At 50.4% G+C, this 27,018-nt stretch overlaps 1 protein-coding gene across 1 annotated transcript in view; it reads right to left on the reverse strand.

Moving 5' to 3' along the window:
• Nucleotides 1–248: 248 nt before the first annotated feature.
• The window catches only part of FRMPD2 (FERM and PDZ domain containing 2), a 63,638-nt gene continuing 36,868 nt past the window's right edge, over nucleotides 249–27,018 (reverse strand). Inside the window, exons 16-28 of the mRNA XM_060240977.1 lie at nucleotides 26,337–26,493; nucleotides 25,526–25,742; nucleotides 16,438–16,529; nucleotides 13,782–13,880; nucleotides 12,341–12,448; nucleotides 12,116–12,232; nucleotides 10,448–10,695; nucleotides 6,304–6,397; nucleotides 3,915–3,979; nucleotides 3,674–3,797; nucleotides 2,232–2,446; nucleotides 581–679; nucleotides 249–323 (exon numbers count right to left, since the gene is read on the reverse strand). Of these exons, the coding sequence (XP_060096960.1) occupies nucleotides 249–323; nucleotides 581–679; nucleotides 2,232–2,446; nucleotides 3,674–3,797; nucleotides 3,915–3,979; nucleotides 6,304–6,397; nucleotides 10,448–10,695; nucleotides 12,116–12,232; nucleotides 12,341–12,448; nucleotides 13,782–13,880; nucleotides 16,438–16,529; nucleotides 25,526–25,742; nucleotides 26,337–26,493 (1,710 nt within the window). The remainder of the gene's footprint in view (nucleotides 324–580; nucleotides 680–2,231; nucleotides 2,447–3,673; nucleotides 3,798–3,914; nucleotides 3,980–6,303; nucleotides 6,398–10,447; nucleotides 10,696–12,115; nucleotides 12,233–12,340; nucleotides 12,449–13,781; nucleotides 13,881–16,437; nucleotides 16,530–25,525; nucleotides 25,743–26,336; nucleotides 26,494–27,018) is intronic.

The following is a 27,018-nucleotide window of genomic DNA, read 5'->3' on the forward strand; positions in this document are numbered from 1 at the left end:
TAATTCGTTTTAATATAACTAACAGTTTTGTAATTAGAATCTGAATAGATATACACAGGACACTAATTCAGCTGGTATTTTCATTAGAGAACAGAAACTTAGCCAAAGACACAGAAGATCCCTTGCCATGAAATCTCTTTTGCATTTTCCTCTGGCTTATGTTTGGGTTAAGCAGACCCGTGTAATGGGGAGGAGGGAAGCTTTTGCTTTGGTGTGCCTGGTACTGTTTGCAATGCATACGTCATCTCTCAGTCCTCCGGGGGAGGCCTGGGAAACCAAGGTCGCTTGTAGAGACTATCTAGCACCTGGACGGTGACACGCAACTATGGGGGGAGGCGGGCAATTCAAACCTGCATGCGCACTTCTTTTGGCGGGAAGCAATAGTTTGGGGAAAGGGTATCAAGATCTGGCTGGCCTGTCAGTTGCCAGATCTGACGCACAGAGTCATGCTACTGCTTCTGTCTATCAAAATAAACCACCTTATCTGAACCAACAGAGAGGCCTGTTTATTGAGGACTATTGCTGAGCTGACAGTAAGATTTTGAGAGTCTTCTGCTCGGCTGCAGAGACAATGGCTTACCTGTGCACTCTGATCGATTTCTGGCAGGATGCCTTTTGGTGGTCTGCATAGGCGGAGGGTCACCTCTTGAGGAGCCCCTCTGAGCAAGTGCAGGACCTCCTGGCGAGGGAGAAAAGCCAGTGTTAGTCTTCTGCCTGTGTCAGTTCTGTGGGGTTCAATCATTTAGCGGCATATTCGGTAAAAGACAAATCCAAGTTGCGAATTCGCATCTCCAAAATGAAGGTTTCCTGGTTCCCCACTGCTGGGGAAGTGTTGGAAACGCCAGGGAAGGGTCCAAATGACGGCTGAAAAGGGTCCTGGGAGAAGCTTCAATTTCTCTTTGTTACTACACTGACAATCCCTCGCTTTATTTTTGTTTGCATGCAGCACTGAATTTTTATTTTTATTTTTTGCACTGGGAATGCTGTCCTTTGCCTCCTCTCTGATTCCCCTTTCAAGTCAGCACCAGCAGGAAACTAAACCTCACACAGCTCCTTTATTCAGCAATACAAGACTAGCAATAGTCTCATATTGCTAGGCTCACGCTGATTGTAAAATTTTTTAAAAATTTAAAACAACGAGGGAAAAATGGAACTTATACACCAATAAGGGGGGAGGATGTTGGAAGGTGCAGAGTGAGCGGAATGATCTCAATTTGGGTAGAGGAAGGGCAGCAAAAAGGAAAAAACTGGCACAAAAGCACTCTCACAAAACTCGGAGAAACAGTGACCAGAAGGTGAGCTGAGCACTGAAGGAAGGCAAATCAATGCGGAAGGACCAAGAAAGCTTCATGGATATGCATGGTGAAAGCAAGGGAAAACATCCATGCATAACTAGCCAGACACCCTGGGAGCAAGCGAAACCCCAGCACCTCCGGAATTTGCCTTGGACCCCTGGAGAGTGAACCTGCTCGAGATGCTGAGCAGGGTGGTCTGGCATTGTGCTACTTGGCAGGCATGCAAGGACTTCCCCTGCTTTAGATTGCTGGTTCCTCATCTCCCCTTTTCTAAAGCAAGATCTGAATCCAGCAGCAGAATCCAGCAGTAGAGAGCAACAGAATTTTTTCAGGGTATAAGCTTTTTGACCCCAGTATAAACTGGAGCTTTTTGACTCTCAGAAGTTTGTACCCCAAAAATCTCTAAGGCGCTACTGGACTTGAATCTCTCTCTTCTATTGCAGACCAAGCCGGCTACCCGCCCCAAACTATCCATTTTTCCAGTTATGCTTTTCCCATTATCTTATTTGCCTGTTTGTTGTGTCTCTGTTCAGCCAAGTAGGAGTGATCAGTGTTCCCTCTAAGCTGAGTTGGCATAAACCAGCTCACAGATTTTTAGCCTCCGGCTTGCACATTTTTGTTTTAGCTCAGGAAGGATGACCCCAGAGCACACTGATTTATGCAGCAGCTCACAGCTTTAATGCCAGGAGCTCACAAAGAAGAATTTTTGTTCACAAGGCTCTGCAGCTTAGAGGGAACATTGGGAGTGATATGGGATTCTCTCATTTCACCCTCACCACAAACTAGGTCAAAACAGACAACACTTTGAAGAGAGCACTGTACTCCCAATATTTCACAGCCTTGAAGCATCTGCCAAGTACTTTGCGGCATACTTTCCTTTCATCTTCGTTAACCTGTTTCGGAGAGGGAGCCCCTTTCAGTGCCACCGCTCACTACCTGATACAGCAGTCCTTGAACAGATTTCCCATTCACTGAGAGAAGAATATCTCCGATCTCAATGGCTCCGTTCTCTTTAGCTGGCTGCCCGGGAAACAGTCTCTTGATTCTTACAACGGCTCTTCCAAGGCCTCTGCAAGCTCGCGTCTCCACCTGCACAAAGCTGAAGCCGAGGCCTCCAGAGTTCTTCTTCAGACGGACCTCAAACGTGTTCTCTGAGCATAAAGAGGTAAAAACCAAAGACTCTCTTATTGCCTGTGATTCACTGTCTTAAGTGTGATGCTGTGGAAACACTGAAAAGCGGTACTCAGATTACCAATGCTGTGATCTCTACCAGGCATCTGGAGGTTTATGATAAACAAAGCATGTCTTTTTCATATTTGACATCATTTAAAATGTCTCGGCCCTGCTCTGGATTGCCCAGGCAAGCCCAATCTTGTCAGATCTCAGAAGCTAAGTGGGGGTGGCCATGGATTTCCCTGCCTGTGCGACTTACTGCCTACCTGGCATTTGTCAGCAAAGAGCAGACCCCCGAGCAGACCCTGGGAAGGCCATTCTAGGCATGTAGTATGCTGCTGTTGTTCCTGTAGAGTTTTTTTTGGGGGGGATGGGATACAGCCCTGTGTTTGCATCTTACCAGGTAGAGGCCTGGTGGCTATCTCAGGGGCTGGTGGCAAGACTCTGCCAGGGTGACCTGACCTCAGGCACTGCGGGAATACTGGCAGCAGGCATCTCTGCCTTAAAGGCCTGCCCCCCCCCCCCGCCCCCGTCCTTCTGGACTTCCTCAGTCTCTGAGGGTTCTAAATCACTAGCATCAAGAATGGCTCTTGCTATGACGTGTATTCCTTACTGTTACAACCTGTAGTTACCCTGAGGTGTCCGGCATGCTTATTATTTGTCTGCTTCACACTGTATCATTGATTGGTGGGGTTTGGTGTTTAATAGGTTTAACAGTATAACGGCCAGACCCCAGGTATATGTAGGAGGGCTTTGCCTGCCAACACCAGTTTTAGCAAGGATCTCCCTGCCTGCCCTGTTTTCCTTTCAATATAATACACTAAGGTGTATTGAATGAGGAAGAACCTGCAGTACTTGGGAAAGGAAAGGAAAAAGGAAAGGAATGGTCCCCTGTGCAAGCATCAGTTGTTTCTGACTCTGGGGCGATGTTGCGTTCACGTTTTCATGGCAGACTTTTTACAGGGTGGTTTGCCATTGCCTTCCCCGGTCATCTACACTTCCCCCTCAGCAAGCTGGGTACTCATTTGACCAACCTCGGAAGGATGGAAGGCTGAGTCAACCTCAAGGCGGCTACCTGAAAACCCAGCTTCCGCCGGGGATCGAACTCAGGTTGTGAGCAGAGCTTAGGACTGCAGCACTGCAGCTTTAACACTCTACTTGACAACTAGTATAATCCCAGTCCCCTCCCTCCTTTCATTTCTTACCATCTCTTGCGAAGAAGCAGCTCTTGGGACACCCCCCTGGCAAAGACAGGCTCGTACGCTCTTCCTTACTTGCCTCGTCACCCAGATTCGGCAAGATTGTCACGTGGCATTCTCTCCCGGAGACCTAGAAGAGCACCGCAGAAGCTCAGTGAACATGCTGCAGTGCCTACAGAGCAGCAGCAAGCCTGGCACGCTCTCCGATCTCCTGAGGAACGCTGCCTCCACCGTCACCCCCACACACCTGCCCAGATCTCTTCTGTGTCGCTCCCGGGAAACTGCTTCCATCCACTTCCAAGCAGCAGCCTTCTAGGGCAGGCAAGAAAGAAAGAAAGAAAGACGTTGCTTATTCCAGGCTCAACAGCACAGCTCGGGAATGTCACACCTTTCGCCATCCGCTATACGTAGCAGCAGCTGTTAGCGAGTGTCACTTCCACGGAGTTGTGGAAACTAACTGTGGATTCCTTGCTCTAGGATAGTGATTCCCAACCTTTTTGAGCCCGTGGGTAAAGTAAAGTACATACCGGGTCCAGTACAAACTGCTGGTCATTACCTTTAAAGCCCTATATGGCCAAGGACTGACCTACCTGAGGGACCATCTCTCCCCGTACGAGCCCCAGAGAGCACTGAGGTCAGTAGGGAAAAACAAACTGACCATCCCTGGGCCAAAAGAAGTTAAACTTCGGAATACCCGCACACGGGCCTTTTCTACCGCGGCCCCATACCTTTGGAATCAGCTCCCAGAGGAGGTGCGGGCCCTGCGGAGCCTTGATCAGTTCCGCAGGGCCTGCAAGACTACCCTCTTCAAGTTGGCGCTGATGAATGGCTGAATTATAAATGTACAACACGCCAAAATGGCCCGGTTCAGGGATCTGCTATCATGTTACTGCCAGATTTAATGTGAGATTTAGAATTGTTACTTAAGTATTTGATGGTTTTAATGTCTTAATGTTTTAATGTTAATTTGATGTTTTATTACTGGACTGTTTGTTTTCGGATGTTGTTAGCCGCCCTGAGCCTGCTTCGGCGGGGGAGGGCGGGATACAAATAAAATTTTACTTTACTTACTTTACTTTACTTGCTCTAGGATAATGATCCCCAACCTTTTTGAGCCCGTGGGTACCAGTGTTCCCTCCAAGCTGAGTTAGTGTGAGCCAGCTCACAGGTTTTTAACCCCCGACTCACACATTTTTGTCTTAGCTCAGGAAAAATGGCCCCAGAGCAAACTAATTTATGCAGCAGCTCACAACTTGAATGCCAGGAGCTCATGAAGCAGACGTTTTGCATACAGGACTCCACAGCTTAGAGGGGAACATCGGTGGCACCACTGGAATTCTGACCCAGGGTAGTGGGTGCAACTACAAAAGGACTGCAGCCGGAAGCAGAGCTACATACACAGTTCAAATGCAGGGGAGAAGAGTAATTTTAAAAATACACTGGGTAAAAAAAGGAGTGAGCAAAAGAATTTATTTATTTTATTTCTTTATTTTATGACTTCTATCCCGCCCTTCCCAACAAGTGGCTCAGGGCGGCTTACAACACAGGAATCTGACATAAATAGGCGTTAAACATAGAGCATTACATTTAAACATTAAACCATTTAAAACATTGAGCCATTTAAAACAATTAAAACATTGAAAACATTGGGGGCAGCAGACATCCAGTATAACTACGCTCAGTTTCTTGTACCAGCTAGTCATAGGCCAGCCGGAAGAGGGTTGTCTTACAGGCCCTGCGGAACTGGGCGAGGTCCCGCAGGGCCCTCACCTCTTCCGGCAGCTGGCTCCACCAGGAGGGGGCCATAATAGAAAAGGCCCGGTCCCTTGTCGATTTTAAGCGGGCTTCCTTTGGCCCGGGCATATCTAGGAGATTTTGAGTTCCCGATCTCAGTACTCTCTGGGGAACATGCAGGGAGAGACGGTCCTTCAGGTAGGCAGGTCCTAGGCCATATAGGGCTTTAAAGGTAAAACCAGCACTGGTGGTAACTGCTGCCAAAGGAACATTATTTTAATCTGCGCAACCAATCAGACCTGCAATGCCCCAGCAGAAGTTCTGCTAGGTAAAAGGCCTACCTGCTCCACCCACTTTCTGAAAACACATGGTGGGCCATGCCATGGCACCCGTGGGCACCATGGTAGAATAATCACAAGTCAACAGTAAATTGACCTCTGCTGACCCGAAGTTTGGCTTTATGCCTTGCTTAGAAGGTGAGTGGTCTGATATTGCCAGCCAGGGCTGGATCTAGGGGAGGGACAGAGGGGGTGCTTGCCCTGGGTGCCGATGAAGGGGGGGGCGTGCCAAATTGGGTATGGAGTCCATTGCGTTTTATGGGACTATAAGATGGAATGAGCCATAAGGGGACGCCATTTTTTAATTTTGCCCCCCCCCCTCAAACATGTCGATCTAGTCCTGTTGCCAGCTCCCCACCTCAGATAACTGAGGATGAGAACACTACTGTGTGTATCTCAACCCCCTGGATGCTCTTCAGAGAGCCGCTGCCAGCATCTACTGAACACCCAAGTCCTTTCCACCTGTTCTCAACATAGCCGGGTCGTCAACGTTCCAGCCACTCTAATCCAGAAATCACATTTGGGGGTCTAAGGAACCACCTTGTAAGAGTAAGAAAGTGATACCTTTTTTAATCTTCCCATCTTGATCAGCCGATCCACGAGTGGTAACAGATTTCACAACACTCTCTTCCTGGAATGGGCTGCTGCTATTCCCACCCTACCCAACAGAAACAGTAGACCGTTAGCATAGTTTTAAGCAACTCTTGGCATTGCAGCCGCTTGGTAGCGATTGTTTAGCACATGCATTCTCCTTTAATGTGATATACTCAGGCCTCAGATTCAGCAGCTCACAAAAGTGCAGCTCCTGAACCTTTCGGAGGGTTCCCCCTCTTCCTCCCCACCTACCTTGTCCATTGGGGGAGGGACGGTGGCTCAGTGGTAGAGCATCTGCTTGGGAAGCAGAAGGTCCCAGGTTCAGTCCCTGGCATCTCCAAAAAAGGGTCCAACCAAATAGGTGTGAAAAACCTCAGCTTGAGACCCTGGAGAGCAGGGGAGGGATGGTGGTTCAGTGGTAGAGCATCTGCTTGGGAAGCAGAAGGTCCCAGGTTCAATCCCCGGCATCTCCAAAAAAGGGTCCAAGCAAATAGGTGTGAAAAACCTCAGCTTCAGACCCTGGAGAGCAGGGGAGGGATGGTGGCTCAGTGGTAGAGCATCTGCTTGGGAAGCAGAAGGTCCCAGGTTTAATCCCTGGCATCTCCAAAAAAGGGTCCAGGCAAATAGGTGTGAAAAACCTCCGCTTGAGACCCTGGAGAGCAGGGGAGGGATGGTGGCTCAGTGGTAGAGCATCTGCTTGGGAAACAGAAGGTCCCAGGTTCAATCCCTGGCATCTCCAAAAAAGGGTCCCGGCAAATAGGTGTGAAAAACCTCCGCTTGAGACCCTGGAGAGCTGCTGCCAGTCTGAGAAGACAAGACTGACTTTGATGGACCAAGGGTCTGATTCAGTATAAGGCAGCTTCAGATGTCCATATGTCCATTGAAGAGCAGGTGCAGCTGCATAACAATCCCTAAATTAGGAGAGCGGGCAGCCAGCCAGCCACCAGGAGCTTTGCCACGCCCCCAGCAACCCTTATTAACCCCTGGAGAAGCCTCTGCCACCCTTTCTCCACTTCTGATGTGGTTTTGGGCGGCAGGTGGCTTGCTGGCCTTTTGACCCACACGGATTTCTAGCCAGCGCAAGCAGGCCTTGCTCTCCTCTCTTGTGTCGGGTTGCTTTTGGCTGGGGGGGGCATATGCTAATGAGCTCCACCACCTATTTTTCTGCAAAACAACCCCCGGATATACGTATTAATATCAACCATTAATATCAACTTGCTGTTTCTGCTATTCTAATTTGTTTCACAGAGCAGACGCCAACCATTTTGGTTTTTCCAGCAAAGGAAAAAAAAAGGTCACCCTCCTGTTCTGGCTGCGAATGTCTGTCTAGAACTGGAAACAGACTGCTTGAAGGCGAATAAAATGAAGTGTAATTCCTAGAAGATGCAGCTGCTTGTGGCGGACAGTCTTTGCACTGATGGTGGACCAGCCTAGCTTGGATTGGCTCACACCCGGACTCTGCGCAAAGATGAGGATCCAGGATTGGGATTGCTCAGGATTGGAGCACTGGGATCCACTTCAGCTGATTTGTTTTCTTGGAAAAGAAGGCCTCAGCCACAGCTGCGCTTGCCCTGGTGACCTCCAGCACCAGCCCGAGGGCATGCGGTGCCCCAGGCAGGCTCCCTGCCCGCCCCCCCCCCCCCCTGCCACCGCCCTCCCTCCCTTCATGCACTCCATCGCCCCCTCGCACGCTGCGCTGTGGCTGGTCCTTACCGGTTGCGATGTGTCATCTAATCCTTTGAAGAACACGTGGGAGGAGACTTCACTTCCTTCCCAGAACCGGAAGTGAGGGGGAGCGAAGCCTCCTCTTGCGGGCTCTTCAAAGGATAAGAACATAAGAGAAGCCATGTTAGATCAGGCCAATGGCCCATCCACTCCAACACTCTGTGTCACATAAGAACATAAGAGAAGCCCTGTTAGATCAGGCCAATGGCCCATCCAGTCCAACACTCTGTGTCACATAAGAACATAAGAGAAGCCCTGTTAGATCAGGCCAATGGCCCATCCAGTCCAACACTCTGTGTCACACAGCAGCCAAATATATATATATACATACACACGCACACACACACTGTGGCTAATAGCCACTGATGGACCTCTGCTCCATATTTTTATCTAACCCCCTCTTGAAGGTGGCCATGCTTGTGGCCGCCACCACCTCCTGCGGCAGTGAATTCCACATGTTAATCACCCTTTGGGTGAAGAAGTACTTCCTTTTATCCGTTTTAACCTGTCTGCTCAGCAATTTCATCGAATGCCCACGAGTTCCTTGTATTGTGAGAAAGGGAGAAAAGTGCTTCTTTCTCTACTTTCTCCATCCCATGCATTATCTTGTAAACCTCTATCATGTCACCCCTCAGTCGACGTTTCTCTAAGCTAAAGAGCCCTAAGCGTTTCAACCTTTCTTCATAGGGAAGGTGTTCCAGCCCTTTAATCATTCTAGTTGCCCTTTTCTGAACTTTCTCCAATGCTATAATATCCTTTTTGAGTTGCGGCGGCCAGAACTGCACACAGCACTCCAATTAGAAGCTGCGCCAGGATTAGAAGCTGCGCCAGCCGCATCGAAGCTGGTAAGGACCAGCCTTGGTGTGCTTCTCTGATCGTGCTTGGGGGGGGGGCGTGAAGCGGAAGGGAAGCGTGGTGGTGGCGGGGGCGGCAGGCAGACTAGGTGTGTGCCATGGGCACCAGGAGGGGGGAGCCCAATTCGGCGCCCCCCACCTCCCGGCACCCTAGGCAACCGCCTAGTTTGCCTAGTGGGCGAGCCAGTGCTGGTAAACTCCCAATTAGTCTACTGCAATGTGCTTCACACAAAGATGGCTATTTGGAGACTGCAGCTGGTCCAGACGCTATAGTAAATCAGGGTGAGTAGTGGGAAGCTTTCCTATGGCTGCACTCATGACTGGGATGGCCTTGGATTAGTTCTGATAATCATGGGATTCTCCTGGGATGGCAAGAAGCCTGAGCACAGATGCCTTTCCTGCTTAATTATGACTATTTATTATTATGTATTGAATTTATAGCAGCTCCATGGCGCAGAGCGGTAAGCTGCAGTATTGCAGTCCAAGCTCTGCTCATGACCTGAGTTTGAATCCCAGCAGAACCTGGGTTCAGGAAGCCAGCTCAAGGTTGACTCAGCCTTCCATATGAACATATATGAAGCTGCCTTCTACTGAATCAGACCCGCGGTCCATCAAAGTCAGTACTGTCTACTCAGACTGGCAGTGGATCTCCAGGGTCTCAAGCTGAGGTTTTTCATGCCTATTTGTCTCGACCCTTTTGAGTTGCAGATGCCAGGGATTGAACCTGGGACCTTCTGCTTACCAAGCAGATGCTCTACCACTGAGCCACTGTCCCTCCCCATCCTTCTGAGATTGGTAAAATGAGTACCCAGCTTGCTGGGGGTAAAGTGTAGATGACTGGGGAAGGCAATGGCAAACCACCCCATAAAAAGTCTGCCAAGAAAATGTCATGACGTGACAACTCGGCTTCCTCAGGAGGTGGTGGGTTCTCCTTCCTTGGAGGTTTTTAAACCGAGGCTAGATGGCCATCTGACTGCAGTGAAGATCCTGTGAATTTAGGGGGAGGTATTTTTGAGTTTCCTGCAACTGTTCTGTTGGACTAGATGACCCTGGAAGTCCCTTCCAACTCTATATGACTTGGGGCTTGCACAGGGGACTACCTTTACCTTTTTACTGAATTTATCACCCAATCTCTTCTACTGAGGGGCTCTGGAAGATGTACAGTATCAATAAAAAACACACCCAAGATGAAACAATGAAAACATTTCAAAACATTTTAAAGATCGATGGTGGGTATTAATTCTATTTCAGACGGCTGGCTGTTTCGTGGGCAAGGGGAAGAGGCAAAACAGATGGAGAGGGAGGAGAAGAGTGCCTGCCAATATGGAAACCATCACTGTCCTCAACCAAAAGTCTGGCAGAACATCTCTGTCTTGCAGACCCTGCAGAATTGGGTAAGATTCTGCGGGGCCCTGATGGAATTTGGCAGAGAGTTCCACCAGGTTGTGGTATTTGTGACATGTGCCTATTTGTGATATGTGCAGCCTCATATTCTTAAAGGTAGAACTGTTCAACAAGCAAGCAAGGAGGTATACCTGTAGTTCCAGGTTGCTAGTAAGTAACTGGTCAGCCGAAAGTGCAGAAGTCTGGGGTGCGGAATTTCGTGAGGGGATACTCTTCAGTTCACTGTCTGTACTGAGTTCTTCTTCTGTGGCTGGGGTGTCACGGCTGGCCTCCGAAACCAGCCTCTCGCTGTTGGCGCTGCAGATCTCGGAGCCCTGGCTGCTGCTGCTGACGGGGCTCAGCAGCCGCTTTTCCTCAGCCGGGACGTCTTCGGAACTGTCTGCAAATCCGGAATGTGCCGAGTGGAAAACGACCCTGAGAAAAAGGACCCTAACCTCCTCTCTCTTAAGTCTTGAACCTCAGTGGTTTTCACTGCAAATGCACCCCAGAAACTGGGGTGGGGGTGGAATATTGTTTGTTCCAGCAGATAAAATAAGAAGCATGAACAGCCAAGTATGATAAAAATTTCTGGTATGATAAAATTTGGGATCAATTTATTATGCATAAAATTTCAACATTCATGAACCATGACTTCATCAATTTGGAGAGGATTTACAATAAATGTATTTCTATCTGGGTCCCTGTACTGAATTTCACGTTGGAACATAACATCCTCCCCTCTAATTATTCCTGTCACTCTTGGTTACTTTTTAAACCTCTATATGACCCGAAAACCCCATCTCTGAGAATTACACATAGTAGACTTATAGACAGATATGCCTCCTTTCCCCCACTACTGCTACTGTCATCTACTGAGAAATCCAAACTCTGTAATGATTTGATATAATTTTGCAAATTGCATTTTGCTCTTTTTCGTTGTGTATATCAATTTTCTATAACAAAGAGACATTTTGTGCTTGGGGGGGGGGGAGAAACAGCCAAGTAGGTGTTGAAAAGGAGGACAGAAATAGCCATTTACCATCAGCTGAGTCACTTTTTTCGTAGCTCTTTTTTTGTAATACTGACAGCAGAATCTTATTTTGGCATCACAAATGGACAGAATGTAGAGCAGGGGTGGCCAATCCGCAGCTCAGGAGCCACATGTGGCTCTTTCACACACATTACTCTCGAAGCTCCCACTGCCCCATCAGTTAGCTTGGAGAAGGCATTTGTCTCATTAAATCACTTCTCCAAGCCAAGCCATCTGGCAGCTTGGAGTTAAAATTACTTTCTTCCACCTCTCCCTTCCTCCTCATCCATCTTCCTTCCTTCCTTCCTTCCTTCCTTCCTTCCTTCCTTCCTTCCTTCCTTCCTTCCTTCCTTCCTGATGTAGAAGATCTACCCTCTCCTCTCTTCCTGCTGCCCTTAAAAACTTAAGTGGGCTTTTTCTGCATTCTCATTTTCCTTGCTTGTCATTTCCTGTTTCTTCGGTGTATGCGGGGCGTGTGTGTGTGTTTCCATGTTCTGCACATATTTTGCTCCCTCTTTTGCTCCAATTGGTTGATTCGATATCACACAGGCTTATATCTGGCATATCTCCTTGCAGATTTAAACTTGACATTTTATGCTACATGTGAATCAGTATAATATCGAATTGACCGCTAGAGAAAGCAAAACACGTGTGGAACAGACCTCCCCTGAAGAAACAGGAAATTACAAGTGAGGAAAATGAGAATGCAGAAAAAGCCCTTTGTCTCTGGGGAAAAAAAGGTTCTTTACATCATAGCATTGCCCATTTCAACCTCCCATCGTCTCCATACCTTTGGGCTGAGAGATAATCAGCTCCACTTCATCCAAAGAATTCTGGATCATCTTAACTGCAGCATTAAAGGAAACTCCCTCCAGGCTAATGTTATTCACAGAAATGAGACGTCCCCCTACAAAGAACGATTCAAAAGAGGCCACGTTTAACAGTGAAGCCAGGAAAGGCCTCAGTTGAATCCAAAGAATGGTTTTGATTCAATTCAAGATCTGGAACAGGCAACCTGGTTTCATAAGCCCCGCTCTGTCAGCAGGTCCTCCAGGGACAACGGAAGCAATAAATATGCCAAGATCTAATTTCCCCACGTTTTCTCCTCCAATGATTACAAAACCTGGGGGGGAAAGGAGATAAAGTTCAGAAGATACTTAACAATGAGAATTAGCACAAAAAGATAATCTTAAAAGGTCAAAATCATTCTGCTAAGTTTTCTGTAACAGCTTCGATCTGCTCACTGATCTTGTTTATGCTCTAAAACAGGAAAAGGTGTGTCCAGGTCCTTGTGATTTCACTGAGAAATGGGTGCTGTAGGAGGTGCAGGCAACTGCAAGATATTAGGGAGTGAGGTTATTTATAATTCTAGTAGTAACCCTTCAACGCTTCCGGCAGCAGCACTACTGAACAAGAGACCTTTCAATACTGTGGTGTGGTGGCAGCTACTGCTGAAGCAACTCTTTAATAATCTGCACAGCCAATCAGAAGCCCTGCTGGGCAAAACCTCACAAGGCCCCACCCACTTTCCAAAATGACCTGGAGGGCACCAGGAAAGGTGCCACAGTGCTTACGAGCACTGCACTGGGGGGGACTCCTAGTTCATATCATTCTCAAAGGCAGAAGACAAGCACAATAAGGGCCAAACTATACTGTGTAACCATGAACATGGCCTCTTCTCCATGACTGTAACGTGGTGGCTGCTTGACCACAAGCCCATTATGAGCAGGGCCCAAAATCCCATGTAAGCTTGCCATGCCCCAACTGGGAGGGGAGGGGGTGAATCACTTGTTTTGTGGGCTCCTGCCTGCCACCTGGCCAGCGGGAGGAAATTTCCCTCCCAACAGCAACATCGCATGACCTGGAAGTGACATGAGCATGCCAGGGGTGAAGTTCTGGTTGTTGGGCTAAACTGTACAGTTTGAGGGCAACTTTACCATAGAGTGTGTTGCCTCTAAGGTAGGAGAAGAAGATATTGGACTTATATCCTGCCCTATACTCTGAATGTCAGTCTCAGAGCGACCACAATCTCCTTTATCTTCTCCCCCCACAACAGACACCCTGTGAGATGGGTGGGGCTGAGAGGGCTCTCCCAGAAGCTGCCCTTTCGAGGACAACCTCTGCCAGAGCTATGGCTGACCCAAGGCCATTGCAGCAGCTGCAAGTGGAGGAGTGGGGAATCAAACCCGGTTCTCCCAGATAAGAGTCTGTGCACTTAACCACCACACCTAACTGACTCTCTGGGAGCACATGGGCATGGCACGCAACATCACTTCCAGTGACACTGGCACATTGAGGGCAACGCTTCCAGCTTCTGGAACATCTCCTCACCCCTCTGCTGGTGTCTCAAATGGACCTGGCAACCTTACTTCCATGGAATTGTGGATTCAGCTTGTCATAGGTTCAGGGGAGCAATTTGAGCACTCCAGTATGGATCCAGCATAGGAGAGACTTACCAAAGCCATTTCTAGGGTCGCGTTTTAAAGTGACACAAATGATTTCTCTTTCTAGTCTGGTTAATGAGACCTTTCTCGCACGCCCTGGGGAACCTGGAGCTGCGGAAAGAAGAGGAAGGAAGCACAGTAAGAGCCCTGCAGGCTGCCTGATGGATGGAACAAAAGACAATACATGGAAGCACAATCCAGAAAAGACTTCCGGTCAAACCAGATGTGCTGCAGGGAGAGCAATGCATGGGGTAAATCACACCTGGGGGAGGATGTGGACTGGAATATAGACTAGTCCAGAGGAAGGGGGGGGGAGAGAACCTTTCCCCAAGTTCAACTGCTCCCCAAAAGCTGTGATTAGTATGCAGGGGAAAAATGGGATCACAAAATCTATTAGTAATCCCCGGGCCGAAGGAGGCTCGATTGAAATCAACTAGAGACAGGGCCTTCTCAATTGTAGCCCCCTGCTGGTGGAACCAACTGCCAGATGAAGTGAGGGCCTTGCGGAACCTTGTGCAGTTCCGCAAGGCCTGCAAGACTGTCCTCTTCTGGCTGGCATTCAATTGACTCGGCACCGGTACTTAAGAGAAGTGGAAGAAGGCCGTCGCCACCAGAATAGCACCAACTCAATATTCTGTTTTTCTGTTTTAACTGCTTTAACCGTTTTAATCATTGTATATCTATTTTATTACTGAATATGTAATTTTAACACTTAATTTAATTGTTTGTGGGATTTTAGGTTGTGAGCCACCCTGAGCCTGCTTCGGCAGGCACGATGGGATATAAATCAAATCAAAGAAATAAATGTCTTAGGCCCAAAAGGAGCATTTAATTCACTGGTAACCATGGCTGTCTAGGCAGGCCCATAGCTATGGGGGTGGGGGGTGGGGGAACGGCCGCTCCATTCAACCCCCCCTTCAATCTCTGTGGCCCCTCCATTGGGCCGAGACCCCAGGAAGATGCTGCCGCCGCACCTGCCCTCCCACCAATCAGCTGATTGGCAGGTAAAACGCTGCTGCAGCAGCTGCCACCCCCCTCCCCTCCGTGCCCCATTCTTCAGAATTTTAAGGCCCAGGCAGGGAAGGGCTGGTGAAGCGCCACTCCTGGGTTCTTTAAAGGCCAACGCTTCCCCCCCCACCACCACCAATCAGCTGATAGATGGGGAAAACCATGCAGCTCAGCTCCTATGCCCCACAATCAGCGCTGGGGGCAGCAGCAGCGAGCGGCACATGGAAAAAACGGCGCTGCCCTTGCCTCCTCCCCACTTCCTTCCCACGCCCAGGAAGTAAGTAGGGAGGAGGCAAGGGTGGCAGCACTTTCTCCGCGGGTCACTCACGGCTGCTGCCCCCAGCGCTGATTGTGAATGCCTCAGAGGGGCATAGGAGTTGAGCCACGTGGTTTTCCCCACTGATCAGTGGATCGGCGGGGAGTGTGTGTGTCAGCCTTTAAAGAGCCCGGGAACAGCACTTCACCACCCCTTCCCTGCCTGGGCCTTAAAATTCTGAAAAACGGAGGCCTGGGGAGGCAAACAGCCTCTTGTGATGCCATTCTGGGCCCCACGGCCCCCCACCTAAAAATTTATCCACTGAGCCCCCCCACTTGCATCCAGTCAGACCCATAGTCCTTTTGAAGTGATGGATCCATAACTTGAGGGTGATCCCCAACTCTTAACTGTTGGTGGATTCTCAGAGGGTGGCTGCAGTCAGGGAAGGAAACTCTTGTTCAAGTATTTGAACGAATGTCACATATGTGCGTTCGATCAACTCGCAACCAACTGATGGCAGCGGTGGGAGTGGTGTTTCCCCTGGTTTGGGGACCTCCAACCTGCTGGTATGGAGCTGCCAGCAGGGGGGATCCCCCCTCCTGAAAAGCTCCATCACTGCTCCAAGTGCCCGGTGTGATGATGTCACCCATAAATGATATCATCGTGCCGGGCACATCGCACGTGGGACACTCTAGCATTCTGGTAAAAATTCTATAGTACCATAGAGTTTTTTACCCAAATGCTAGAACGTCCCATGCACAACGTGTCTGACACAATGATGTCACTTCTGGGTGATGTCATTGTGCCGGGTGCACAAAACACGCACGAAACTCTTCCCCCACTGGAGGCCTATGGTGAGCCCAGCAAGGAGCTTTCAAGGCAAGTGAGAAGTAGAAGTGGTTTGCCGTTGCCTTCCTTGGTGGTCTCCAGCCCTGCTTAGCTTCCAAGATCTGAGGAGACAGGGCTATACGATGCCGCCTTCCCACCCTGAGCGGCAATTAAGGCATATTTAATTCAAGGAGCATGTTGAAAAAGAGTCTATAAACAAACGGATAGGTAAATGCCTATTTACTGGGAAGAGATCTTAGTTTGGATGAGTAGTCAGCTTTGGGTCTAATGCAGTAGAGAGCTACCGGGGCCACACGGGACTCATGAATAGGCCTTCTAAAAAATGTTCTACAGAAGCACTCAGAGTTCTTTTACCTTTGACTGCAAACAAAACAGGGGAACATTCTGTGGACATAGTGGGACTGAAAATCTTTCCCCTCCTCCTCACTTATATCCATTTTAGGGACCAAACCCCAGTAGGGGCACGCCCCCTCCACTCCTCTGACATGCCCGTCACGTGTCCTTTGACCCACCACCAGAACAGTCACTGAAAGTTCTTCTCCGGGGGTTACTCACCACTAGCTGTGTTGTGAGTTGAATCGATCGAAAGGTAGTCGTAACTGCTTTGCTTTTCACTCAAATTCGTGCGCATCTCTGACTGAGAGGCCCTGGATGGAGGGATCAGGAAGAAAGGAGATGGGTTTCCAATGAGATAACGACCCAATGGATTTGACAGCATGGAGTAATAAAAAACGCTTCCTTCATTCTGATTGAACTAGGAAGATCTCTAAAATTAAACTTGGCAGCTGAAGTGTGAGTGCCTCACAGGGCTCTGCTCCCTCAGTCCATCTGCCCTTTTCCACCCCTCTGCATCGCATGGATCTGCCAAGAAGTAACTGCGCGGTGATAAAGGGCCTGCATCCGGGTCTGCCAGCAGGCTCCTGGCCTCTCTTTTAAATACTGCCACTAAGGGCCTTTTCTTGTAGCAGGAACTCCTTTTCATATTAGGCAGTGCCGGCCCTAGGGTGCATGGCACTCCAGGCAGGCTCCCTGCCTGGCACTCCCCCTGCTGCCACCGCCTCCCGCCCTCCCTCCAATGCACACACCCTTCCCCCTGAAGCTCGTCGGGACAAGGCTGGGCCCTACCAGATTCAAAGCAGCCACGCGTTTTTTGGAACCAGTGTGGGAGGAGCCTTCTTCCCCCACCTTTCCAGAACTGGAAGTGTGCGGGAGCGAAGCCTCCTCCAGCACTGGCTTCAAAAAACGCGTGGCTGCCTCAAAGCCGGTAGGACTCAGCCTCGTTGCGGTGAGCTTGGGCGGGGGGAGGACGCGGTGGAAGGGAGAGGGCTGGTGGTGGTGGCAGCAGCAGCGAGGGGAGAAGCAAACTAGGCAGTTGCCTTGGGCACTGGGGGGGTGTCCCAATTTGGCACCCCCCTCAAAGAGCCCTAGGCAACCACCTAGTTTGCCTAGTGGGCGAGCCGGCCCTGATTTTAGGCCACATCCCCTGATGTAGCCAATCGTCCAAGAGCTTACAGGGCTCTCTGTACAGGGCCTACTGTAAGGTCCAGGAGGATTCGCTACATCAGGGGGGAGTGGCCTAATACACAAAAGAGTTTCTGCTACAAAAAAAAAAGCCCTGCTGCCAGTGGGATCCCACAGCTCAGTTCCTTTCATTCTGAGAACTACTCATTTATTCATACTCACTGCTGGTGGAGGAAGTAATGGGCACAAGAACAGACAGCTTTAAAAGGAAATTAGACAGATTTGTGAAGGAGAGATCCATCAATGATTACCGCCCATGGTGAGTAAAGGGAATCTCTATATTCAGAGGCAGTAAAGCTCCGAAACGCTGGGAAAGGCCTTGGCCTCTGTGCCCTGTTTTGTTGGCCCTCCGAGGCACCTGGTTGGCCGTTGTGGGAAAGCCAGACAGATACGGCTCTAGGTCACAACCATCTTCCTTCCACTGAACGTCATTTCCTTGTTTGTCCCCGAATTTTAATTCTCAGGCTTCCTTCCTGCCTCTTCTCAACCGCAGCTGGCTACTACGGTCACCTTGCTTGACTGATCCAGGAAGGGGAAGTGGCAGCAGGAGCAGCCAGGAAAAATAATGGCACCAAACAGGATTTTCAGACAAGGATAGAATACTTTTTCACACAAAGTGTTTTAATTGAGACAATCTGAAAATGACTTTTTGTTACTCTACGTTAGTCTATTTAATGACAGCCCATTTAATGATAATTTACGGAAAGAAAATAAAAGTTGTTGTAGATTTTCCGGGCTGTGTGACCATGGTCTTGGCATTGTGAGACCCGAAGTTTCACCAGGAACTGTAAAAACAGGTTGCTTACCTGTAACTGATGATCTTCGAGTGGTCATCTGTGCAGTCACACACATGGGTCTTGCCGCAGGCAATGAATCCATTCCTCGGAGTTCCAATAGCTCGCCTATAGCGCTTTTGGCGCGCTCCCCTCCCGCCCTGGGGAGCAGGCAGCGACAGCGCATGCCTGGAGCGGGGGGGGAGCGCCCATTCCACTCAGTTTCTTCCAGCCGCCGCTGACATAAACACAGTACAGAGTTAGATAACCATCACAGGAAGCCAGCAGCGGGGAAGGCTGGGTGGGCGTGTGTGACTGCACAGATGACCACTCGAAGATCATCAGTTACAGGTAAGCAACCTGTTTATCTTCTTCGTGGTCTCTGTGCAGTCCCACACATGGGTGACTAGCCAGCTGAGTAACCTGGAGGAGGGTGCTGGTAAAAGAAGATAGTTAGTCACATAAGAAAACAGATCATAGTTGAAGACCTAGAAGCAGAAGCCAAAAACACTCACCATACTTCAGTGGAAGATGGATCGGAGGACTGCTTGGCCGAAGGAGGCGTCTCGTCTCGCACGAACGTCCAAAGCATAATGGGAGACGAACGTGGAAGGAGAGGACCACGATGCAGCCGCACAGATGTCCTCTAGAGAGACGCCCTGTAGAAAGGCCGAAGACGTCGAGACCGCTCTAGTAGAGTGGGCCTTAAGGCCTTCGGGAGGAGGCTGTTTAGCCAGTTCGTAACACAACCTGATGGCACTAACTACCCATTTAGAAAGTCTCTGGGTAGAGATTTTGTGTCCTTTGCGTGGTTTGCCGTAGGCCACAAACAGGTTAGGGTCCTTACGGAAAGGTTGTGTGCGATCCAGATAGAAGGCTAACGCCCTTCTGACGTCCAGTGAATGCAGCGATCGCTGTCCCTGGTCGGATGGGTTGGGGAAAAACGTTGGTAGCGAAGTGGAAGTAGATAGATGAAACTTGGAGACAACTTTAGGGAGGAATGTAGGATCTGGTCGTAAGACAACCTTGTCCCTATGAAAGATGGTGTAGGGAGGGTCAAATCGGAAGGCACATAAGTCACTTGCCCGCTTACCAGAGGTAAGGGCTATTAGCAATGCTGTCTTCCAGGAAAGAAGATTGAGCTGTATTGTCGCCATGGGTTCAAAGGGTGCCTTCATGAGACAGGAAAGAACAAGGGATAAACTCCACGTTGGGACGAACGGTTTAACAGGTGGATGCAGGTGCAGCATTCCCTTAAGGAAGGATTTAGATAAGGGGTGAGAGAAGACCGTCCTGCCATCGATAGTGTCATGGAATGCCGAGATGGCGGAGAGGTGTACTTTAAGTGAAGAGTAGCAGAGGCCTGATTTCTGCAGGGATAAGAGATAATCTAGGATCAGGTTTAGAGGTGTTACTTCAGGTGTTAGGTGATAGGGTGCAACGAAGGAACAAAAACGCTTCCATTTGCGTTGGTACGAAAGTCTGGTGGAAGGCTTCCTTGCGTTGAGAAGGATATTGGTCACTTCTGTGGAGAAGCAGGCGAGTGTATTCTCCAAGCAGTGAGGGCCAGAACCCGAGGGTTGTGATGAAGTACCTGGCCGTTCGCCTGCGATAGGAGGTCTCCCACGACCGGGAGGCGTCGGTAAGTGTGTTGTGACATTTGCAGCAGTCTGGTGAACCATGGTTGCCGTGGCCACCACGGTGCGATAAGGATGCAGTCCGTGCCATCCCGTGCGACCTTTGTCAAAACTCGTGTCAGTAGGGGGGTTGGCGGAAAAATGTAGTGGAGGGGACCCCTCCAGAGATGTAGGAAGGCATCGTTGCCCTTCCTGCAGTAGAAGCGACGACATTTGGCATTGTCCCTGGAGGCAAAGACGTCCACCTTGGGAGTACCGAAGCAGGTGAAGATCCGACGAAGGTATGTCAGATTGATGGACCATTCGTGGTCGTCTATGCGTAGCCTGCTTAGTGAGTCGGCCAGCACATTCTCCACACCTGGGAGGTGGATGGCGGTCATGTGGATGTTGTGTTTGATACACCATTCCCAGAGCAGTATGGCTATGCGGCACAGTCGAAGAGATCTGGTGCCTCCCTGCTTGTTCACATAGAAGACTGTTGCCATATTGTCTGTGGAGATCTGGATATGGCGACCCCCGATAAGAGGGAGGAAAGATTGGAGAGCTCTGTGTACCGCAATTAGTTCTAAGCAGTTTATGTGGAGGGTCCTCTCCTGAGGAGTCCAGAGACCTCTGACAGTCTTGCCTTCTAAGTGGGCTCCCCATCCCCACATGGAGGCGTCTGTTGTCACGGTAGCCGTTGGAGTAGTTGGTAGGAACGGCATGCCCTCGAGGAGGTTCTCGAGGATGGTCCACCAGGTGAGAGAAGGAAGGACTCTCTCGGGGACGGTGAGCAGGGTGCTCTGAGGTTGCACATGAGGACGGTAGGCACGTACGAACCAGAGCTGAAGTGGTCTCATTCGTAGTCTGGCGAAGAGGAGAACTGCTGTAGTAGCGGCCATCAGACCCAGAAGGCGTTGAATAGTTAGGGCCGATTGGATGGGATGTAGCTGGACCAGCCTGGCAAGGCTGATGATTGTCATAGCACGGTCTTCTGGGAGGAAGGCACGGTGTATAGAGGTGCGGAGATGGGCCCCTATGAAGTTGAGATGTTGAGTGGGGGTGAAGTGAGATTTGGTGACATTCACCCTCAGGCCTAGAGACGCCAGGAGGAGAAGGGCTGCGTGGAGATTGGCCTCGAGCTGATCTGGAGTTGGTGCAATGAGGAGCCAATCGTCTATGTAAGGGAAGACTGTGATGTTGCGGAGTCGAAGAGCAGCTGCCACCACCGCCATGCACTTTGTAAACACCCTGGGTGCTGTGGAAAGGCCGAATGGTAGGGAGACGTACTGAAAATGATGTTGGCCCATCGCAAACCGGAGATATCTGCGATGCTGAGGTCGGATAGTCACATGGAAGTAAGCGTCCTGAAGATCTAGGGAAGCCATCCAGGAATTCTTTGGAATGAGGGGCAAGATGGACTGCAGCGAGATCATTCTGAATTTCCTGTACTCGATGAATTTGTTCAGCTTCCGAAGATCTAGAATAGGACGCTTGCCTCCATCCCTCTTGGGGACCAGGAAGTATCTTGAGTAGAACCCCGTTCCCCGATGTTGGGGGGGAACAGGTTCTATGGCCTTTTTCTGGAGCAAGTCCAGAATCTCCTGATGGAGGTGATGGGATGGGGGGGTAGCGACAAAGTAGTGGTGGCGAGGTAGCGAAGCGAACTCTATTGCGTACCCCAGGCGTACGATGGTGAGTACCCAGGAGTCGGTTGTAATTGAACTCCAAGTCTTGTAGAAAGGGGAGAGACGTGTGTGGTAAGGTGACTGTATGGGGAAGTCAAAGAGACTGCTTGGTAGGGGGGGACGATTTTTTAGACTGCTGAGAGCGCTGCCTTTGCTGGAAAGAAGGCTTTTGTTGCGCAGGTCTTCTCTTCCAATATTCGGCCTGCTTAGGAGAACGCTGGCGTCTTTGGAAAGATGGTTTCCAAGGTTGTTTGCGAGTGAAGGGTTGCGTAGGTGGTTGAGATACTCCCAGGCGCTTGGCCCTTTTACGACCATCGTCAACGGAAGACAAGACCTCATCAGTGGAAGCATGAAAGAGGCCCAGGCCGTCGAAGGGAAGATCCTCTATCTTCTGCTTGATGTCGGGTTGAAGATTGGTGGATCTTAGCCAAGCATGACGACGCAAGGCAACTGAGGAAGCGAAGACGCGGGAGGAACAGGAGACCGCATGGCGAATTGAATTAATCTGTTGTTTGGAGACCCTGGAGAGCTCAGAAACCAGGGCTGATGCTGTTCTCTGAGAGGAATCAGGAAGCGAAGGTATCAGTGGTGTGAATTGGTTCGCCAGATTAAAAGTATAAGCGGCGAAATAAGCTAGATAATTGTTAAGCTTCGAGTTGGTGGAAGCAAGTGTGAAGATTTTCCGTGCCAAGGTGTCTAATTTCCTCCCTTCACGATCTGGAGGCGTGGGATGTCTGGAGGGTTTGGTCTTCATGGCAGAATGAACAATAATAGAGTTCGGAGCCGGATGTGAGGCGAGGAACTTAGCGTCGGGGGCATGGACTCGATAGAGGGAGTCCAGCCTCTTTGAAGTGGGGGGTACGGAGGCAGGTTTGTCCCAAGTCTCCTGAAGACCCTCCAAGTGCACCGGTAACATCGGAAGCAAGGACCCGGGCGGAAAGTCCGACTGCACCAAGTCATGTACCATGTCCGACACTTTGGGGGAGTCCGCCTGGAGAGGTATTTTCAGTGCCTCCGCCATCGAAGTAATTAGGTTGAGGTACGCCTTGGATGCATCCGACGGAGAGAGCCGGAGCTGTTGTGCGGGGTCGGAAGGGATAGATGGAGAGTGGTCTTCCGAATCCGAAGAGGCTGGGGACTCCCTACCCGAGGAAGATCCCGCCGTGGAGGGAGAGGGTGGATGAACGATCGGTTCCGAGATGGGAGCTGCAGGCTCCGAGGTCTTGGGAGGAGACCGAAGTCGAGAATCCGGGGCCACGGATACAGTGGCAGAAGCGGTGCGGGGTTTGGCCACGTCTCGGTACCGAGGGTGCTCCCGTTGTTGACGCGAGGAGCCAGCCTCTTGCTCAGATGATAGAAGGCGGTTAAGGAGTCTGGGTGAGTACTCGAAATGGCTTCGAGGGTCACGAAGTCGAGAAGGGCGGTCGAAGTGGAGTTGAGGTGAGTCCTCGCGTCGGGTTGGGCGTGCGTAACGAGGCCGAGGCGAACCGCCATAATGGATCCGTGGAGTAGCGGGATCACGATGGTAGTAAGAGCCTGAGTCCTGATATCTGTGATGGACGTCCCAATCGGAGTGCGAACCGGAATGGTGACGAGACCGACCCTGTCGAGGTGAGGGCGATCTGGAGAGGGGAGAGTATTCAAATCGCCGTCTGGAGTAGTAGTCTTGCTGTTCAAAGTAGACAGAGGAACCGGAGTCGTGGCGGCTGCGCGGAGAGCGTGATCGGATTCGAATCCGATGGGAGGAGACTTGAGTTGCCGATTCACGGTACAGCGGAGAGAGTGCAACGTCGTGGAAGGAGTCAGGACGCAAAGATGGGCGTAGATAGGTCTGTGTCGGGTCGGTGGTGCGGTCGGGTTCGAGGATCTCAGAAGGAACCACGCTATGAACTGAAGGTGATCGAGATCGAATCGGAATCACCTCCACGGCCGTGGAGGTGTGAGGTGTAAGCCGAGGCATGTCGGTGATGACGTCAACCGGGGTCGACAATTCGGACGGCAGAAGTGGTTGAGTCGAAGTCGATGGAGCAGTCGAGGCCATGGTGTTATGGGGCTTTATGGGCGCCGAGTCCGCCGATTCGGAATGGCGAGCCGATTTGGAATGGTGAGGTTTCTTCGGCGCCGAATCCGAGTGTCAAGGCTTCTTAGGCGCCGACTCCGATTCGGAATGACGCAGCTTTTTCGAAGATTTGTGGCCGGTTTCGGCGTGCTTCGAAGGTCGTTTCCCGGACTTGTGCGGCTTTTGAGACTGAGGCGCGGCCGGGGAAGCCGAATCTCCCGCTCGAGGTGGGGGAGGCGGCGAGTCGGAGGTGGGCATAGCCCGCAAGGAGCGTTCTAAGAGGAAAGCCTGTAGTCGTGCAGCGCGGTTTTTGCGTGCCTGCTTGCCGAAGTTCGCACAATGCGGGCAAGCGTCGACTCGATGGCCTTCCCCGAGGCAGAAAAGGCAGTGACTGTGGCCGTCTGTGGTGGGGATTTTAGCCCCACAGTGCCTACACTTTTTAAAGGTAACCTTCCCTTCCATACGCCCCGGACGGTGGGGGGGGGAGGGAGGGAGGGAACGGTTGGAAAAGGAAAAGAAAAGCGCAGAAACGGTGTATATATATATATATATTTTTGTTTGTTTTTTTCAGGACGAAAAAAGGGGAAAGAGAAACGATACCAGATAAAGCGGAGAGTGAAGTCCAAAAAGGAGATGAGCTGAGGAGAAGACGAGCTAAGGAAGAGCGCAGCGAGGAAGGTGTTGTCCGGGCGGCGGAAAGGAAGAAACAGAGTGGAATGGGCGCTCCCCCCCCGCTCCAGGCATGCGCTGTCGCTGCCTGCTCCCCAGGGCGGGAGGGGAGCGCGCCAAAAGCGCTATAGGCGAGCTATTGGAACTCCGAGGAATGGATTCATTGCCTGCGGCAAGACCCATGTGTGGGACTGCACAGAGACCACGAAGAAGATCTGGCATCCTCGGAGGTGCAACCCAGATAACTGGAGTTCTCTCTGGGTCAAAGTGAGAAGAAGATGGTAGGCAGGTAATTTATACCTTTGGCCCAGAGAGAACTCTAGTTTCCTGGGTTATACCTCTGAGGATGCCAGTCACAGTTGCTGGTGAAACATCAGGTCTCACAATGCCAAGAAAATGGCCGCACAGCCTGGGAAATCTACAACAACTAATGAACTCCGGCTGTGAACTGGCAGAGACTGACCAAGAGAGAGATCTTGGGGTCGTGGTAGATAACTCACTGAAAATGTCAAGACAGTGTGCGTTTGCAATAAAAAAGGCCAACGCCATGCTGGGAATTATTAGGAAGGGAATTGAAAACAAATCAGCCAGTATCATAATGCCCCTGTATAAATCGATGGTGCGGTCTCATTTGGAGTACTGGGTGCAGTTCTGGTTGCCGCACCTCAAAAAGGATATTATAGCATTGGAGAAAGTCCAGAAAAGGGCAACTAGAATGATTAAAGGGCTGGAACACTTTCCCTATGAAGAAAGGTTGAAACGCTTGGGACTCTTTAGCTTGGAGAAACGTCGACTGCGAAGTGACATGATAGAGGTTTACAAGATAATGCATGGGATGGAGAAAGTAGAGAAAGAAGTACTTTTCTCCCTTTCTCACAATACAAGAACTCGTGGGCATTCGATGAAATTGCTGAGCAGACAGGTTAAAACGGATAAAAGGAAGTACTTCTTCACCCAAAGGGTGATTAACATGTGGAATTCACTGCCACAGGAGGTGGTGGCGGCCACAAGCATAGCCACCTTCAAGAGGGGTTTAGATAAAAATATGGAGCAGAGGTCCACACATTGCAATGACCAGGTGGCCACTGCCAAGCACTAAGAGACTGGACGGTGCTGTGTTCAAGATCCACTTCACCTAGGAATGCCAATCAAGAGCTCACCTCATATATAACTAACTTCAGACAACGAATGTTTGCCCTAAAGTTCTCCACATCCTTAATTAAAGCTTGTTCTACATTTCCGGACAAGCTCTTAGAAGCAGACCACGTGACCTCGTGCATTAGTGGTGTGACACAGGGCTTGTTTCCTAAACCATACCTGCCCAGGTTGCTTTTTTCTCTGTTTTCAGTGCTGGCTTCTGTGCTGAGGTTATTGTTACAAGACTTGCTCATGGTGACCCCACCAGATATCCTTTCCAGGTTGGTTCCATACAGGATGTTTTCTGAGTGGGAGAGTCTCTGAATTAAGGCGAAGTTATCCTGCTGAGATGCGTAGGCTGAATTTGATCTGGACATTTCCATTAATCTACTTTCCTCTGTAGGAGAGAAGAGGATGCATCGTTCGATGCCTGTGTACAGAGAGCCCTACCACTGAAGTTATCCCTGTGGAAGACGAATTGCTCATTGCCAGAAAAATTAAGGGACTGAACCAGAGGTCCCTGACATGGTGCCTGCCAAGTGTTCATCAGAAAGTGGGAAGCCCTGTGGGGCTTCTGGTTGGCCACTGGAGACCTGATCGGCTGCGCAGATGGAAACAACATTGTTTCAGTGGCAGCTGTCACCACATTGCTGGTTTTACTCTCTTTCTCACTCTTCCAGGGCCAGCTCACCAACTAGGCAAACGAGGCATTTGCCTAGGGCGCCTGAAGGAAAGGGTAGCCAAATTGGGCTCCCACCCTCCCGGTGCCCACGACAACTGCCTAGTTTGCTTGCCTGCCTGCCTCCCCTCTCCACCGCCGCCCACCCCCTCCCTTGCGCTTCGCCCGCCCCTCCCCCCCCCGGCACTATCAGAGGAGCGCACTGAGGCTGGGCCCTACCGGCTTTGATGTGGCCGGCGTGGCATCTAATTCTTTGAAGCATGCCGAGAAAAGGCTTTGCTCCCCCTCATCATTCTCTTCACCTTAACTCACCTGAGGGCGCCTGCAGAAGCTGGTGTGAATTCATCTGCGCGTTGAATTTGTGCTGAGCGGAGCAGAGGTCCAGCAAATATTTGCACATTTTTGCGCTGTCCGTAAGGAAGGTGTGCTTCTTGCCGCTGAAGCTGCTCTCGATCATGAACTTCTTCCTCTAAGCAAAATCAAAATGTGCATTAGTGTTCTGCGCTCAGAGGAACGCCCAGGAGACTTTAAAGCACCAGCTGAGGGCGAAGGAGGCCACCCGTCATCCATTTCTGCTTGGCTTATGACATGCAGCTTGCAGTGCAATGCGCATGCAAATCTGGCTTGAGGATGAGTTAAACTTCATGTGTTGATCTTCTGACATTCCATCAGGATGCCTTTGGGTAAACCCTGGGGAATCCAACAGGCTGTTTTCCCTCAGCAGGTTGGGTAACGGGTGGCACGGCTGGGGTGGGAATCCTCCTGGCGGGAGGGGGCGGGAACAGTATTCCCATTGAAGCAGAGAATTTGATCCTCACTAATGATGCAGATGTAGAAGTGGAGATGACTGGGGAAGGCAATGGCAAACCACCCTGTGAAAAGTCTGCCGTGAAAACACTGTGATGCGACGTCGCCCCAGAGTCAGAAATGACTGGTGCTTGCACACACCTTTACCTTTATAATATTGAGATGTGTGAATGGGGGGGTGGGCAGA

This window comes from Heteronotia binoei, chromosome 6, assembly GCF_032191835.1.
Source record: "Heteronotia binoei isolate CCM8104 ecotype False Entrance Well chromosome 6, APGP_CSIRO_Hbin_v1, whole genome shotgun sequence".
NCBI classification, from domain to species: domain Eukaryota; kingdom Metazoa; phylum Chordata; class Lepidosauria; order Squamata; family Gekkonidae; genus Heteronotia; species Heteronotia binoei.